At 39.1% G+C, this 17,982-nt stretch overlaps 1 protein-coding gene across 1 annotated transcript in view; it reads left to right on the top strand.

Annotated features, from left to right (window-relative positions):
* Window positions 1-17,982, top strand: part of LOC135702060 (SPEG neighbor protein-like) — a 350,755-nt gene that overhangs the window by 264,836 nt on the left and 67,937 nt on the right. Inside the window, exon 5 of the mRNA XM_065223052.1 lies at window positions 17,028-17,121. Coding sequence (XP_065079124.1) covers window positions 17,028-17,121 — 94 coding nt within the window. The remainder of the gene's footprint in view (window positions 1-17,027; window positions 17,122-17,982) is intronic.

Genomic DNA, 17,982 nt, shown 5'->3' on the forward strand with positions numbered 1-17,982 from the left:
AATACAAGCTGAACATTAAGAACAGAAGCTGATTATGGGTTGATTTAAGGTGTACAAAGCTGATTAACATCAGGCTGAATATATAGTTGATTAGTAGTGCATGAAGCGAATTGTATCCCCATAATCCAACCTCAATAGGTTAGCTGATCCAAAGATTGAACAAGCCTTAATTAAGCTTAACACAACTCCACAAATCAGCACTGCATTACACATATTTTGAAAGCTTGATTTGTTAAATGTCATCAGTGCCTGTGTCATTCGTTCCATGTCCGGCATTTAAGTTCTACTAAATTCACTGCCTACCTTTTTAATTACAGGCAGTGGCAGCAGTAGAGTCACGGAAAAGGATATTTTTAAGAATAGCTCCAGGTAGAAGTGGTCTGCGAGGACGTCGGAAGTATTAACATTTGTACTTCTGTGTTTTGACTGTTCACCACTTTATATTGTACTGAATTTTCAGACCGCATTCCAAAAATATTACTCAATTATGGCTCTAAAATAGCATCCAAATGACCATCAAAATAAATCGCGTGCTTGTGTCCACATTGTGTTAAGTGCACTTGAAAATTAGAGGAATGTTTAACTGTCACCAATTGTTGCTTACAATTCTAAATTGCTGTATAATACTCTTCCGGGTGCTGTTATTCAACTTAAATTTGACGTGCTTCAAGTTAATGATCATACCTTTTACCACACATATGCCTAAATGGTCCAGTAGGTATGTTTGACGCCTATGAATCAGCGACTGCCGGTTCGAGTCCCGAAATGCAAAGGTAATTTTTAGACTTATATTAACAAAATAAATATGTTAATCCAATTAGTCAGCAACAAGTTGAAGCAGTTCCATAAAAATGCATAAGATTTGAAGCGGTCTTCCATTATTATTTTTGAAAAAAAAAACTAGAAGGCTGAACAAGGGTTGGAAAAGATGCTTATTCAATGCCTTAAAAAGCTTATAATGTATATTACTGTTAAGCTTTTGGCTGATTAAAATCACCAGATTTAGATGTTTAAAAGCTGAACAAAGGTTAACGTGGTCTATGTACAGCAATTATTCAATCTAAGGCTAAAATGAAATCGATTAATCAACACTTGTTAAGCATCAAATTGTTACCTGGGTAGGTTTGAAGAGATTCATGATTCAGACAATACTTACATTATTTTTCGGACGACCTTCAACACCCGGTGGGTACCCGTTTGTTGTTATTAAATTCTTGACTGAATCCCTGTATCAACAGTTTTATGTATGGCACTCTCCCACTAGCTTCATTTGGGAGTAAACAAAGTATTGAACCTTAGCAACGATTGGCAAAACATCAACACTCAACAGTGATGCCGTTATATATTGTCTGTGTCCTACTAGTCAAAGTGTGCCCTAATGTGCCGAACAGTGTATCATGCTGTGTTTCGGCACAGTGTGCAGAGTTGATTGCCGCTTGCTTGGTTCATAGGTTCATTGCCGCTAGCGAATAATTATGCGATGCTTCATGGATTTTTGAAAGGTAAAATCTTTGATAAATTTTTCGTTTTTTGGTCCAGAACTGCTCAATTTATTAGGAGATGAACTAGCCCATGGCTAAAAGTATCTAATATATAGTTTTAAAAAACGCCCTAGAATCATGACAAATAATCAACAAAGTCCTGCATATCGGATTAAATAAAATCAGAATGAAAAATAAAATAAATTGTTTAATGCTGGGAATTTGAAACCCTTTAAAATTTTCAATAAATAAAATAAATATTCCATAATTCTGACTCCCTCAGTGCTCATGGTGCTCATTGAATAAGAAAGCTTGAACATCTTTATTCTAAGGAATTTTAGAAAAAAAAAACTGTTACCACTGAAGATCTATGAATTAAATTTATTGAGTTTCTCTAAATTTTGCTGAATTTCACTGTAGGTTGTTGATCTGATAGTACATATACTATATAGCAAATTTCTCTTGAAACATAAATGGAAGTACGATCAATTTGTTTCCATTGATTTTTTTTGCGTCGATCTTGTTTTCCGTTCTGAGCACCAATACTACTGACGCCAGGGAGGCAGCTCCAACACCTGGACCCTACCTATCGACCTTTCAACTCATGGACCGGGGACCAACGGCTTTACTTCCCTCAGCTTTATGCCTCAGGAAATCCCAACGGCGCCGACTGGGATAAAACTTTGGGATGATAAGAAATCACTACACTATCACTACACCACTAAGCACGATTCATGATTGACAAAGAAACCTAGGGATTAGAAAAATTTTAAACTTGATTTTTTTTTAAATATTCTGTAAAATGCTGTAATTATTTAAAAATTTGAGCCGAACAGTAATTCATAGCCTGTGAATTTTGATAACTAATTTACACTATCTACCGATGTCTCTGAGCTCTGTAAACATTTTAAGACCCTGGACTCATATTTCAGTATACAGTCACTTTAAAGAAAAAACTAAGAAAACGCCAACAGAATTTTGAAGAGATATAAATAAATCCTTAATTAGCACCAACATATTTCAGTAATACATTTCTAGTAAGTTATGGACAGGACTCTAGGAGAGTATTTATTAGATCTCCAAGTCAGTTGGACGAAAGAGTTCCAAAGTAATTGTGAGAAAAGATCCAGAGTTGAATTGGTCGGATGTCCTATGGAAAAATCGATAATGAGAAGACGACGATTATGTAGGGGATTCCTGGTCCATTTCTTGAGCTTGATTGACCGCCCATGGTTGCTACTCTGTTACTGCCAGATCAGCAGTAATTACACAGAGAACCAATAGACGATGCTTGGGACTAGCAATCATCCTCAATGTGTGAAAACTGGTGATCTTAAATTAGGCAATACCAGCGCCGGCCGCGCCCGAACACAGGTCAAGAAAGGAATGGGAAGGATTGTGTTGACATGACCCTCGCTTTGATGGAAGCCGAGAACACCTCTGCACTTCCACGAGGAATCACTGGGATGTTGGATAAGAGGGTTGGGTTTGCAGCAGGGTTCGTTTTGGTAAACGATAAGCTGAATTGATGTCCTAACGATCATATAACGCGAAGGAGCTTGGGACTAAACCCACGGTCTTCTGCTCAGTAAGCAAAAACGTTTGCCACTAGGCAGACGAGCACCTTTTTAATCACCGAGTTGCTGTTATTACCATGTAGTCATATTAACAAATAAAACGATTGACGAATCTTGAATGTGGATGGGCCTGAGATTAGACTCATGATGTTCTGCTCAGTAAGCAAAAACGGTTGCTCTAAGGCCACCGAGCCCCTCATATCACATAATACCGTTGCTCAAATTTGTGTATCCATTCAAACCCGGAACCAACGACAACAACGAGTTTCGCAAAATACACGATACACAAGCGATTTTACCATAAATCTCTTTGATATGTAAGGACCTGGGACCGCGTTTTTCTGCTCAGTAAGCAGGCCACTGTAACCGACGATCTTTCAAATCCGAAAACTAAAAACTACGAAAAAGTACTCAGGCCTTCATTAAGTTCCACTTTCACGCGACGTTCAATGACAGGGTCCTATCCAGGACTACATCTGAAAAATCCAAATCTGGCCAACGCCCACCCTAAACGAATGGAAGACTTTGACTACCCAGCCATGCAATAGTCTCATTCCGTGCCTTATGGCAACTTGATGATTCTATTGCGCTCATCTTTTGGCACCACCCAGGGGAGACTTGGTCCTGTACCCAACGCAATTTCTTGTGATATAGTGGGCGGAATATTGTTATATGAGACAATTCAATGCAGACGTCTTTCCAAATTTGGCAGATCGACAGGTAATCGGTGAGTTACCACGATAGTTGCTATTCAACAACTCGACAACGTCCCATCGTCAATGCCTGCTATGAGAATTTCCCATTGCAGACGTCAACGAAATGACGTCATCGAGCTATCGATCAACTACCCTGGTTATCGCCTGGTACCTTATAGCACGATGCTAGGAGGCGAACCGGAAGAATCGATGAGCTACCTCTCCCCCTGGATTCCTGGTCCATTTCTAATGAAAATTAAAAAAAAGGTTCGGAGAAGATTTCTAAAGTTAGGGGAAATGGCTCTGATGTTGGCCTTTGAATCTAAGATTGGGCCCATCACTAAAAATCAGCTATTTATCAATTTTATCTAGATGAACGCGTCATTGGGACGATAATAATGGATATTTTTGGTTGCTATTGAAAATTTAGTCGATTGCTGAATTTATGTATTTGCCCATATTAGGGCCATCACATACATTTCCCCTATCTGATGATAATGACATGAAAATTTTAAAATCATTTTCAATTGAATTCTGAACAGAGTTCCAAGAAAATTCTGAAAAGAACAGCCAGGAATTGTAACATAGAAATGTATCGTAGAACCGGATCTAGATGTTCGTGATTATGGTTCCACAATGTCACATTAGCTAGCTCTCATAACCATATCAAGCGAAATATCAAATCCCATCTACTCGTCGAAATATGACCAATGCAATGGCAGTCATATGGCCACCGTAATGTAACAATCCAGAATAACCAGAACCAGTTCTACGGTGTCATGGTGTATGGTTTTCGTTTTGAGTGCCATTGTTCACATGTCAACGAGTAGATGTGATATTTCGCTTGATATGGTTATGAGAGATATCTAATGTGTCCTTGTGAAACCGTACTCAGGAATAACCAGATCTGTTTCTACGATGGCCGTAATGCTGTAGATGCGATGGTTGTAGTTTTGAGTGCCATTGATTGCCATCCTCCAGTAGCTGTGATTTGATATGTTGCTTGATATGGTTATGATACATAATAAATTTGACCATATGGAATATCCGGAACCAATTTCAAAGTAGACATGATGATTTTTTCCGGGAGTTCCACGAAATGGGGTTGTGTACAAAAAAATCATTGTGATCAGAGATTTTATGTCTCAGAAAATCCAGGTACTTGCTCCAAATAAATTGTTCTACAACTTTATTGAACATTGTGCAGGCCTATCTGAAATAACTAAAAAGTTTAAATTTTGATCCCTCTCAGGGACCACTCTAATTCTACTAACATCATAAAATTGATCAAACAATACATAGAAACTTTCCCGAAGACACTGTTTACCTAAAATTAACGGTTTATGCGCAAACATGTTTGTCTTCCTAAATCCGACTTTGGGTCCGCTACTGTGCATTGATATGTCCAGTCGGTCTTAGCGAAGCTTCTAGGGAAAAAAGGCTCAAAAAGCACCCCGGAGCAAAACGACCGATGTGATTTTTCAAACCATGTAGCATAGGAATAGCTATGAAAAACAAATCGGGCGATTTTCCCGGGGTGCATTAGCGCCCTGTTCTACCCTACCTCCTTTTTAAAATATATAAAAACTACCAGATACTTCTGCATCAAATTTGCCCTTTCCCATTGCAGCTTTCTGACCATCGATTGGGCAGTTGTAATGGGAGCAAATGTACTGCTGCAGTTTTCCGAGCAATTTTCAACGGTCCACAAACTCCACCCTCCGAATAATGCATTGTTTTTGATTGGAAATAAAAGCGAACTTTATCTTGTCATGATGATCTTGCCACACCGCCGAATGCCCCACATAGATAACAAAGCGAATTGTGCCGGGTTCGGAGCTTCTTGCTGTGTGACAAATTGTTTTCCACCGGAACGTAGTTTTCTTTTCCAATCAAGATTTTAATGGCACCCCAGCTGATGATGGGGCTGCCCGTCGCTCGCTCTCGGGAAACAGCAGCAAACTAGAAAGAATGCCATTTCAATCCGATGGCTGGTTGGTTGGTTCGGTGGAATTCCCGCTCTCTGTTGTTATTGTTGATGCCACCACCAACCCCCTCCCCTCCCCCGACCCCACGACATAAACTAAAGGCTACGTCTTGGGAAAGCAATTTCAGAGTTCGCTTGGGCGGAATTTCTCATATCCGGATGCTTCTACGATTGAGCAGCAGCAGCACTCAAGCTTTCGTTTCATGTCGTATTTTCTTTTCCATTTACCCGCTGATGTGCGCCTTCCGTTGTATTCCTTCGATGTTTTTTTCTATTTTTTCTTTCCACCGTATGGGCCCATGTTAGGAGCTCAGATATGGCTTTTAGCTTTCGGCTTTTGATTCGAATTTCATTCCTCTCGAAGGCCCTTGATCGATGGCTCCTGGTTTATGCTGCTTTAGTTAGATTTGATATTAGTACCTATGTATATGTTATGTTTGTCTTTCAGATGAGAAAAATTGATCTTTTTCAAGACAGACAAGTTCCGTCAACTTGGCAGTGTTCCATTCCAGCTTCAAGATTTAATGTTATATTATGCCCAGTGGGTTCATTCGCCCGAAAGTTTTGGGAGATGAAACATTCAATCCTCGAAAAACAAATAAAGATGCAACACTTTGACAGCTGTGTGAACTCTACTTACGACTGACTCACTGACAAAATTCATCTTGAGTTTTATCGCAAAGAAGAAAGATTTCCTCTAGCCCTCTAGCGCACAACCCCCGCCGCTGCCCCTAATCCAATAATCTCCGAAATCTTTCATTTGGCGACCATCGCCATCATTCATCGTGGCTTGAGTTAAGCACCCTCAAAATTCCAGCAGGCTTGCAGCGAAAGCATAAACCATTCATTCCACAAATCTATCCTCTAAGCTTTGATAGCCCCCTCCTGTGATGAAGAAAAAAGGTTCTTATCCTTAGACATGACCGGGTGCTCACTCGTCAATGGTGATCGCGCCGTCATCGTCGTCGTCATTAAAGTCACAAATCCTATTAGGATTATCACTCGCTATATTAGACCAGCAGACCAATCGCAATGGCATCTTGATTTACTGTCACACTTTCTGCCGCCGGTCGCCACCGAAATGGAAGGAATCTAAATTAAGTCTAGGCCTATCCCCCGACAGAAGACCGTGCGAAGCAATCCCGGACTGGGCAGGACAGGTCTTTCCCCTAATCTGCTGGATTTCGCATTGATTGAACGGCTCTCCTTGGGACGGTAATTTCAGCAGGGCGGAGAGCCTATCGATGCGAGTGAACGATTGATTGGACAGCTAAAGACACTCAATTAAGCAGACCAGGGGGATTGGCTCTGCCAGGTAGGTAGGTAGGTGTGTTGGAAAAGCAATTATCGCCAGCGTGCAATTCCAACGGGAAGGGCCTGAGACTGCTGAAGAATGTTGGGCTTAGTGGTTTTCTGGTCTGAATGTAATCTTAGGAGTTGCTTTCAAACTATTTGCATCTCCATTTCGCTTTCCCGGGCACACAAAGACCGAACTCTTTACGGTATGACACCGCAAATGCACTCCAATGTCTGCTGTAGTAAAGTCTTTAGATCTGCACGGCTTCTGGATAATAAGTTGTGTGTATCTGAAAACTCGAAGCCATGGTGCTCATTGAACCTTTGAAGGCGTGCATCTACCTCAAACCCTGTTCTGGTAGGGGGAGGGGGTGACTCCCAATCTGGTGTGATACAGAATTGAAAATTTAATATGTGAGAAATTGGATAATATGAAAAGTTCATTTTTTAAAATTGATGCAGAAAACCAATTAGCTGTAAAGAATGATCAGCGCAGTTCATCTAGGACGATTCAGTCAGAATCGGACCAAAATACCAGATGCAAAAAACGTAAATTAGTAATTAGTAATAGTGATCATGATGTTGTTTTTCAAGAAAATGCGAGTTTGGCGGATGTTGTAAAAAGACATAGTCGTGCTAGTCAAAGTAAAACTAATAGTTACAGTAACAGTAAAAGTAACAAACCAGATAATCGTAAGACTCTTCCGGTCATTGTGATTAAACCGAAAGAGTCCAAACAACCTTGCGAAGATACTCGTAAGATTTTGAAAACTCAGTTGGATCGAAAAACACACAAAATCAGTCATTTTAGGAATGGTAAAGATGGCTCCATTATTGTTGAGTGTGCAACAGGAGCAAACGTAAGTGATGTGAAAAATGGCATTGAAAGCAATCTGGGTGAAAAATATAGTACTGTTGTTCCCACTTCGGTGCCAAGATTGAAAATAGTGGGCATGAGCGATCAGTTTTCCTCCGATGTCTTCATTGACTACTTAAAATGTCAAAATGAAGACATCGCTATAAATGATGTTAAAGTAGTGAACATGTTTGAAAATCCACGCTTCACTTATAACAAGTTTTGTGTTGTAATTGAAGTCGATGTCGATACGTATAAATGTTTGTTATGTGCGAAAAAAGTAAATGCAGGGTTTGATCAGTGCTCGATAGTTCCCACGATTAATGTGTTGAGATGCTTCAAATGTGGAAACACAACAACACAAAACGTCAGAGTGTACGTCAACTGTATTGAAATGTATTAATTGTTTGAAAACGAATAAAGAACGAAAAATGAACTTGGACGTCAACCATGCCGCATTTAGCTCGGAATGTTTGCTCTATAAAAGACTTTTTGATCAGAAGAAAAGCAGCTTGCGTTTCAATAAATTGCAGCCAAGTTCCAGGAATGTAAATCAATTCGAGTTTTAGTATTTGAATATTGCGGGGTTGTCAACAATCTACGTAGCATTACGTCAGATTGTTGAGGAAAAACGTCCTCTTTTAGTTTTAATAGCTGAAACTCATATTGGTAGAAACTGAAGCTTTTGATCAGAATAGTATGCCGGAATATATTGTTGCTGCTTTTATCACATTCTAGACACACTGGCGGTGTTGCTATTTATGTCAAAGAATCAGTTCAATTCAACCTTCGTACCAACGAAGTTATTGATGGCAACTGATTCTTAGACATTACAGTTGTACGTGGCATAAAGATGGGTAATTATGGTGTTTTGTATCATTCTCCCAGTTCTAGTGACCAGCGTTTTGTTGAAGTTTTAGAGAACTGGCTCGAGACATTCCTTGATTCAAGTAAATTAAATATATTGGGTGATTCTAATATTTATTGGCGTGATAACCATAGAATCATTTGAAGAGTTTAGCTGAGTTTTTTAATTTAAAGCAAATGAGTATACGCGTATTTCCAGGCACAGTAGAACTTTAATTGACCACGTTTATTCCAATTTTGATTTCATTTGTTCAGTTACGGATACTGATTTGAAAATAACCGATCATGAGACTTTAGTGATTAATGTATTAGACCATGTTAACGATAACGATTATTTTGTAAAATTGAAGTGCTGGAGGAAATATTCGAAGCAAGCTGTTTCGAATCTTGTTGAGAGAAGCCTGGATTTTCCATTCGCGGCCGGTAACTTAGATGAATTTACAGCTGTTCTTAATAACGCTTTGAAAACGTGTACCAATCAACTAGTTGCGCAAAAGTTTGTTTTTTTGAAAAACTCGAACAGCTGGTACAATTTGGATCTTTTGCGTCTTAAACGGAAAAGGGACAAATGGTACAAAAAGTTTTGTAGATCTAATAATGACACTCATTGGACTAGGTACACAATCGCGCGTAATAAGTATTCACAATCGATAAAGAAAACTCGTTGTGAATATGTTCAAAGGAAGATTGATCAGCATCAAAACAACAGCAAAGAGTTATGGAAATTTTTGAAATCTTTATTAAAACCTAGTAATTGCAAACCGCGCTCCATAACTTTGAATAGCACATTAGAACAGTCAGAACAAGTAATTGCAGCTAAGTTTAATGATTATTTTGTAGACAGTGTTTCATTGATTAATAAATCTATTGAATTGGTCGATGAACCTGACGAAATAAAACAGCCAGTTAATAATAGTTGTAGATTTGAAGTTTTTCACCCAATTACATTAGATGAACTTAGAGTTATTTGTTTTTCATTAGGAAAATCGGCTGGAGTAGATAATGTTAATGCTAGAGTTATTCAAGATTGCTTTCATGTCAATGGCCACATCTTTCTGGACCTTATTAATAAATCATTGCAGAATGGACAGGTGCTGCAAATTTGGAAGGAATCCTTAGTGGTTCCTATTCAAAAAGTTGCTGGAACGATTGAAGCCGAAGAATTTCGTTCCATCAACATGTTGCACACATTAGAGAAAATCTTAGAACTTGTTGTTAAAGGCCAGCTGTTGGAGTATTTGAATAGCAACTCTTTGTTGATACCACAACTATCGGGATATCGGGAAGGTCATTCTTGTGAAACTGCATTGAATTTGGTGTTATCAAAGTGGAAAGACAACTTGGAGCGTAAAGATACGATTGCTGCTGTTTTTTTTTGGATCTGAAACGCGCTTTTGAAATAATTTCTAGGCCCTTACTTTTAAGTACAATCAAGCGCTTTGGAATTACGAGTACTGCATATAAATGGTTTGAAAGCTATTTGTCTGACAGAACTCAACGGACTGTTTTTAATGATTCTGTTTCCAGTCCCGTGGGGAACAACCTTGGAGTGCCCCAGGGAAGTGTATTAGGGCCCCTTTTATTTATTATGTATATTAATGACTTGCGACGTGTTTTACGGTTTTGCGACATTAATATTTTTGCAGATGATACTGTGTTATTCATTGCAGCTAAGGATTTAGAAGTTGCCGTCTCACACTTGAATGAAGATTTGCAGTATCTAAGTAGATGGTTGAAGTGTAAGCAGTTAAAATTGAATACAAGTAAAACTAAATTTATGGTAATTTCGCGGAATCGATTAAATGAGAACGTGTCTGTTGTAATTGATGATGAGACTATTGATCGCGTTCGGGAGATTAAATATCTTGGCGTGATTATTGATGACACACTTAAGTTCAACTCTCACATTGACAATGTCATCAAGAAAATTGCCAAGAAGTATGGAATTCTATGTCGACTGAAAAACGATTTAACTATTGCCAGTAAAATACAGCTATACAAATCAATCATCTCTCCTCATCTAGACATCCATTTTATTTCTGTCCAATGCAACACAAATATCGAGATTACAGCGCTTGCAGAATAAAATAATGCGTTTGATTTTGAGAAGTAATAGATTCACTTCCTCAACTTTGATGTTAGACGCCTTACAATGGTTGTCGGTGAAGCAAATAATTGTATATTTGGTGTTCATTTTTAAAGTAGTTAATGGTTTGCTGCCTCGATATTTGTGTGATCGAATTGAAAGAGGAAGTGACTATCATATATATAATACTAGAAACGCAGTTGAAATAAGAACACCACATTTCTTGACTTGTGCTTCACAGAATTCATTATTTTTTAAATGAATAAATGTTTTCAATTCGATGCCTAGACACATTAAACGTGCAACAACTTTAGCAGAATTTAAGAGACATTGCATTTCACACGTTAACACTGTCTTTTGAACGGTTATCCAGTGATTTTTTTTTTATGAATTGACAAATTATGTATTTTGACGAAGTTATTTTTAACGGATTATTTTGTATGGATAGCTGTTATAACGACTTTTTAATAATTATTGTAGCACTGCAAAAACTATTTTGTTTGCCACGATGGTGATGATGGATTTTTGATATTTGATTTAATAGTAGTAGTAAAAAAAATAGTATTCTACAAAGGTTTGAGCCTCGCGCGCGTATTACGGATATAGAGGACTGAATTTAACATTTGATAAAAAATGCGATTTTGAAGCTTGTTTGAAAGATACCTTGAGTTAGTAGGAAGTTTTCTGGCAAATTTCGGGGGTTCGTGAGCATTCCTGACATTGCTGAAAATTATGATAGCATCATATTGCGGGGCTGCTAGTGTAATAGGATGCTTTGTTGATTGTTCATTAACTCTTGATTGCTTGTAATGCTTATGAATATTTCAGGTGGACAAAAAGGCGAACTAAGAGGTGGACGCCTGAGCTTTTCCACATTTATATCGCTGTGAAGCAACTGTAAACTCTAGAGGGAATTTATATCTGTAACTGAAACCAGTTTGATTTTGTTTGCCAACCTGGTTAAAATGTCATATTTAATTATCTTAAAGATAAATCGTCCAGCTCAAACCTTTGTAGGAGACCATCATCATCACATTCCGATTTATTTTGCGGACAACGGAAGAAGGAAAGATAAAGCAAACCATTTCTTGATTCATTGTTACAAAGATTTGCTTTGCACTTCATTTTGAACTTTTACGCACGAAACAAAACAAAACTGCATAACGAAGAGCTCTATGATGGCATGAACTTTCTTCAGGGATGCCAGTAAGATCATTTATTTTTCATGGTTGCCAAAACAACTTTTTGTGCCTCCGCTTATCTATGGAATCTATAGTATAGTCTCTACCAGGGGAACAGTTTGAAGAGACGTTAATAGACGGAAGCACGGAAGCACACATGCGCATTAGACTGATGCAAAATTTGAAATTTTCGCTCCACAGTGTTCAAACGGTTTCAAATCGGGTCCTGATTAAACCCTCCGAAAGTTTAAACTCATTTGATAAGAAACTGACTTGGCACAAACCATTTGAAGTTTATATGGAAATTACTATGGGAAATCAAAACTTTTCGTTCATTGTCTTCTAGCCTTTTTACATATTGTACTGTAAACCAATTCGATTGCTATTCTTATCGGAATTTTTATCAGCTAAAACTTTGCAAAAAATCAGTTTTCAGCCAAACGTCAAATTAAATAGTTATAAATTGTTTAAGAGACTGATAATCTTATGGCAAGATAAAGCAACTGTATTGTGGGCAGCGTTGCCAGTATTCCAGATTTATCTGGATTTTCCAGATTTTTAGTCGTCTTGCCAGATACACAGACAGACCACGTATATTTCCAGATTTTTTAAATATGTTCCAGATTTTCCCAGATTTTTTAAACATGTTGCCTTAAAAATATCATTGCAATTTATTTACCCTCCAATAAAAAAATAAAGACATTATTGGAATTTTAAGGTAATTCTGAAAATAGTTCACAGTTAAGTGTGAGGCGAATTCTTTGTGAAATCAAAGGAGAATTTCAAACTACTTCTGAGTAGAATTATATCCATTTTTGTGGGCTTCGGGGTCGTGCGGCGTCACCCGTCATTTAGGCGTATTGTGAGTGCCACGAAGTGAAGGTTCGATTCCCGCTCCAGCCGGTGCAAATTTTGGCAACCTGAAAATTGCCCTACTGTTCTAATGGGTGTGGTGTGTTATCCGTTATCTAGTGTTAAATATTCAGTCTGTGCAACCTCTAGTTGTAGACGGTGTCCATTGTCTTCTCAACTATGATGACAATTTCATGGAGATTTTGTCAATAAAGGAAATACAATTCGGAAGAGAATTCATAGAAAATTCTTATGTTGAAACTTAAGGAGTATGCTGATACGAATCGTGAGAATAATTTCAATGGAATTCTGTCCAATGTTTATATGGAGATTAATTATAATAAAATTTAAGGCGCAATTTCTGGTAGACTTTCAAAACTATTTTGGCAAAGTACTTGAGTACTTAGGTTACACTGAAAAGGATTTCAAAACAATTATAACCTTACCTACAAAGTAGTTTAAAGGGAATTATCGGGAAGTCTGAGAAGAGTGTGACGGTCTTTCTGAAGAATGTACCTAGGAAATAGTTAAGAATATTTTAAGAATTTCATAGAGAAAAATGAACACAAAATTGAGCCAATTCTTGGGAATACCAATTTGAGGGAGTTGTGGAATTGGATAGTGATTTATAAGAGATTTCAAGAGGTAATGCTTAGAACTCTTAGAATGTTTCTGGAAAAGTTAAGATATTTTCAAGATTATTTTAATTAGAAAAGAAATATGATGGAATTCTAGGATGATTCAAATTGAACTAAAAAAAGGCGAAGATATCCTGTGAAGAGTTCCAAGTAAATTCAGCCTAACAAAAAAAATTCATAATCTGGGACGCAGGAAAAATATAAATTCCGGAATTTAGAATCATTTCAAGATCCTGAGACTTCAAAAATGAAGCTATCAGACTTTCATTTTAGTAATATAATAAAATTATTCTTTGACATAATGGTCATGCGATAAGTGGAGTTACCCGTAGTTTAGGTAAACTGTGTGTGAGTTCCAGGATGTTAGGTTTTGATTCCCCCTTTAGCCTGGTAAATTTTGCTTCAAAATAAAATTGCCTACTGGTCTGCTGGGTGTTGTTACTCTGATCAACCTCAGAGTAATATTAGAATTATTTAGAACTAATAAAATCTTTAAATTCTGGTACTGCATCGTACTGCATGATAAGGACTACATCAACTATTAGTTCAAAAAATCCATCCCATCAAATTTTCTTGATTGTTTGCTTCTCATCCTTTTTAAAAAAGTTACAGTTTAAAAAACAATTCTAATCATATTTTCTGCTGTTTTTTACCCACATTTAACTCAATTTTTGAAATGCTGCGTAATGGATAGTTGAACTTTTTGGGCTTTCATCTACTCCATCTATGGTTTTAGCAATGCTAACAAGTTATTTGCTGTATATAATTTATTTAAACATGTAATTTATAGCCATACTAATACTTTCAATAAATTTCAGATGATCATACTGACCTATTTTTATTGGAGACTAGCTGAGTGTGCCCGGTCTTGCTCGGGATTCAATATATGCTTGAGTTTATGCGCCGATTTGAAAAAAAGCATGCTATATTGTACGTAGCCCCCCTCCCTATTATCTAAGGGGCTACCCCCTATGATTATCTCCATATACCCCCACACTCGCCCCCACATGCCTAATTTGGTTCCATTTGCTTGATGAGTTCTCGAGCTATGCAGAAATTTCTGTTTAATTTGTATGGGAGCCCCCCCTTACAGAAGGGGGAGGGGTCTCGAACCATCATAAGAACCTTCCACGGCCCCAAAAACCCCTGTATACAAATTTTCACGCCAATCGGTTCAGTAGTTTCCGAGTCTATAAGGGTCAGACAGACAGACAGACAGACAGACAGACAGACAGACAGACAGACAGACAGACAGACAGACAGACAGACAGACAGACAGACAGACAGACAGACAGACAGACAGACAGACAGACAGACAGACAGACAGACAGACAGACAGACAGACAGACAGACAGACAGACAGACAGACAGACAGACAGACAGACAGACAGACAGACAGACAGACAGACAGACAGACAGACAGACAGACAGACAGACAGACAGACAGACAGACAGACAGACAGACAGACAGACAGACAGACAGACAGACAGACAGACAGACAGACAGACAGACAGACAGACAGACAGACAGACAGACAGACAGACAGACAGACAGACAGACAGACAGACAGACAGACAGACAGACAGACAGACAGACAGACAGACAGACAGACAGACAGACAGACAGACAGACAGACAGACAGACAGACAGACAGACAGACAGACAGACAGACAGACAGACAGACAGACAGACAGACAGACAGACAGACAGACAGACAGACAGACAGACAGACAGACAGACAGACAGACAGACAGACAGACAGACAGACAGACAGACAGACAGACAGACAGACAGACAGACAGACAGACAGACAGACAGACAGACAGACAGACAGACAGACAGACAGACAGACAGACAGACAGACAGACAGACAGACAGACAGACAGACAGACAGACAGACAGACAGACAGACAGACAGACAGACAGACAGACAGACAGACAGACAGACAGACAGACAGACAGACAGACAGACAGACAGACAGACAGACAGACAGACAGACAGACAGACAGACAGACAGACAGACAGACAGACAGACAGACAGACAGACAGACAGACAGACAGACAGACAGACAGACAGACAGACAGACAGACAGACAGACAGACAGACAGACAGACAGACAGACAGACAGACAGACAGACAGACAGACAGACAGACAGACAGACAGACAGACAGACAGACAGACAGACAGACAGACAGACAGACAGACAGACAGACAGACAGACAGACAGACAGACAGACAGACAGACAGACAGACAGACAGACAGACAGACAGACAGACAGACAGACAGACAGACAGACAGACAGACAGACAGACAGACAGACAGACAGACAGACAGACAGACAGACAGACAGACAGACAGACAGACAGACAGACAGACAGACAGACAGACAGACAGACAGACAGACAGACAGACAGACAGACAGACAGACAGACAGACAGACAGACAGACAGACAGACAGACAGACAGACAGACAGACAGACAGACAGACAGACAGACAGACAGACAGACAGACAGACAGACAGACAGACAGACAGACAGAAATTCATTTTTATATACATATATATATATAGATTGGCCCATCACTTTGATTTCAATAGCATTATGTTAAAAAGAGGATTTTTGGAGCATTCCAGATTTTTCCAGATTTTATATTTTACCTGGTCCAGATTTTTCTGAAAATGACCTGGCAACGCTGATTGTGGGCAACACTGTATTCTGCTGTGTGACATAGTAGCTATGATTTTGTCCTCTATTCTACGCGCCATAAACACCAATGTTGCCTGCTGAACAATTGATTGAGCATAATCATAAGACATCAGTGACTTGAATCCTTAATAATTTTTGTTCCTTACATTTGATCGAAAAGTGGTATTGAACAAAGTTGTAGTTGAAAAATTTTTCAACAAACTCAGCTATCATTTTCTAAAGTAGAGTGAACTGGTGAATTTTGAGATAGATATGAACCGAAATTATGGTTTTTCCATAGTAATTCCCATATAAACTTCAAATGGTTTGCGTCAGTTTCTTACTAAATGAGTTCAAATTTTTGGAGGCTAATCAGGGCCCAATGTGGAACCGTTTGAGCACTGTGGAGCGAAAATTTCAAATTTTGCATCAGTCTAATGCGCATGCAGTTGATTTACGTATCAATCTGTATGTGTTGTGATTTCATACAGTTTTCTCGTATCTTTTACTTACATTGTAATTCTTTTACTAACATATTCAGTTTGTAGTTGATTGAAAATGTATGCAACACAAATCAAAAATCTTGGAATGCCCTGCGAATCTTATGAAATATTAGATAAAATCTTAGCTTGATTTTTATACCGCCAATAAAGTTCTTAGTATCCCAAGCGGAACCCGGTGTTCCTTCGTCATCGACATGGACTGGAAATGGAATCCCGACGGTCCATTCTCATTCATTCCGCAAGCCCACAAAACCGAACCGCATCAACAACAACAACAACTCAATTATCTTTTTCCTCTCTCCCTCGTTTTTCTTCTAGGTGCTGTACCCGCAACCACGAGATTCCGGAGTGTACGAGTGTCAGATATCCACAACGCCCCCGGTGGGATACTCCATGACACTGTCCGTCGTCGGTAAGTAGGTTGATCTGGTGGGTGCTGGTGGTTCTTTCATAATTTTCCTCGGTTTCTTCGGCTTTGCTCCTAGCATGCACGCATCGCTTCACAAAAGCATGTGGATCTAGCGCCGGGAAATATGCGACCGATAGCAAAAGCATTCAAGAAGATGGTGCGGTGGAGACATTCCAGCCGGAATATAGCCTCTGCGTGCTTTTATGAGCCGGTCGCATGAATTTAACGTGCTTGTGAGAAAATACCAGACGGGTTCCAACGTTGAACTCAATGTGGATGAATGCTTCTTGCAAAAAGGACAAGAGTTTTTCTGAACCAGTCTAACGATGCTTTCATTTAGAAAATAGGTACAACCTCTCGGTAGAAGCATTTCCCGTCCCGTTCTCTGCTTGCCAACTATCATAGAATATGAAACGATATCAACCGCAGGACAGGAATCCGCCTACGGGGTCTGCCCCATTTCGTTCCTTTTTTCGGACGATCTCTTCAGAAAATTAATGGGACTGAGTGACACGGTTTGCTGCCTCCGGCAGACCCTTTTAGCTGCCAAACGACTAGACCTCTTCTCCGTTCCTAGCTGCCACACTCTGCCGGATGGGTTAAATGTGGGTAATATGTTTTACTTAACGAAGAAAACGACGATCAATCGTCGTTCCGTCGCTCTGTGACACTGCGTGAGGGTATATAAATAAGGGTCATTTTCAATTACACCATGAAGAGATTGGCATTAAAGCGGGAAGTTCTTCGCCGGGAGATACGATGTGACTGGAATCAACCGAAATTACAGCAAAAAGTCGGTTTTTCCACTAAATTATCTCTCTGCCCCATCATCATCATCACTGACGCCGGCAGTGTCGTCAAGTC

This window comes from Ochlerotatus camptorhynchus, unplaced genomic scaffold, assembly GCF_037179485.1.
Source record: "Ochlerotatus camptorhynchus isolate MF236.1 unplaced genomic scaffold, CSIRO-AGI_Acam_v1.1 ptg000015l, whole genome shotgun sequence".
In the NCBI taxonomy this organism is placed as follows: domain Eukaryota; kingdom Metazoa; phylum Arthropoda; class Insecta; order Diptera; family Culicidae; genus Ochlerotatus; species Ochlerotatus camptorhynchus.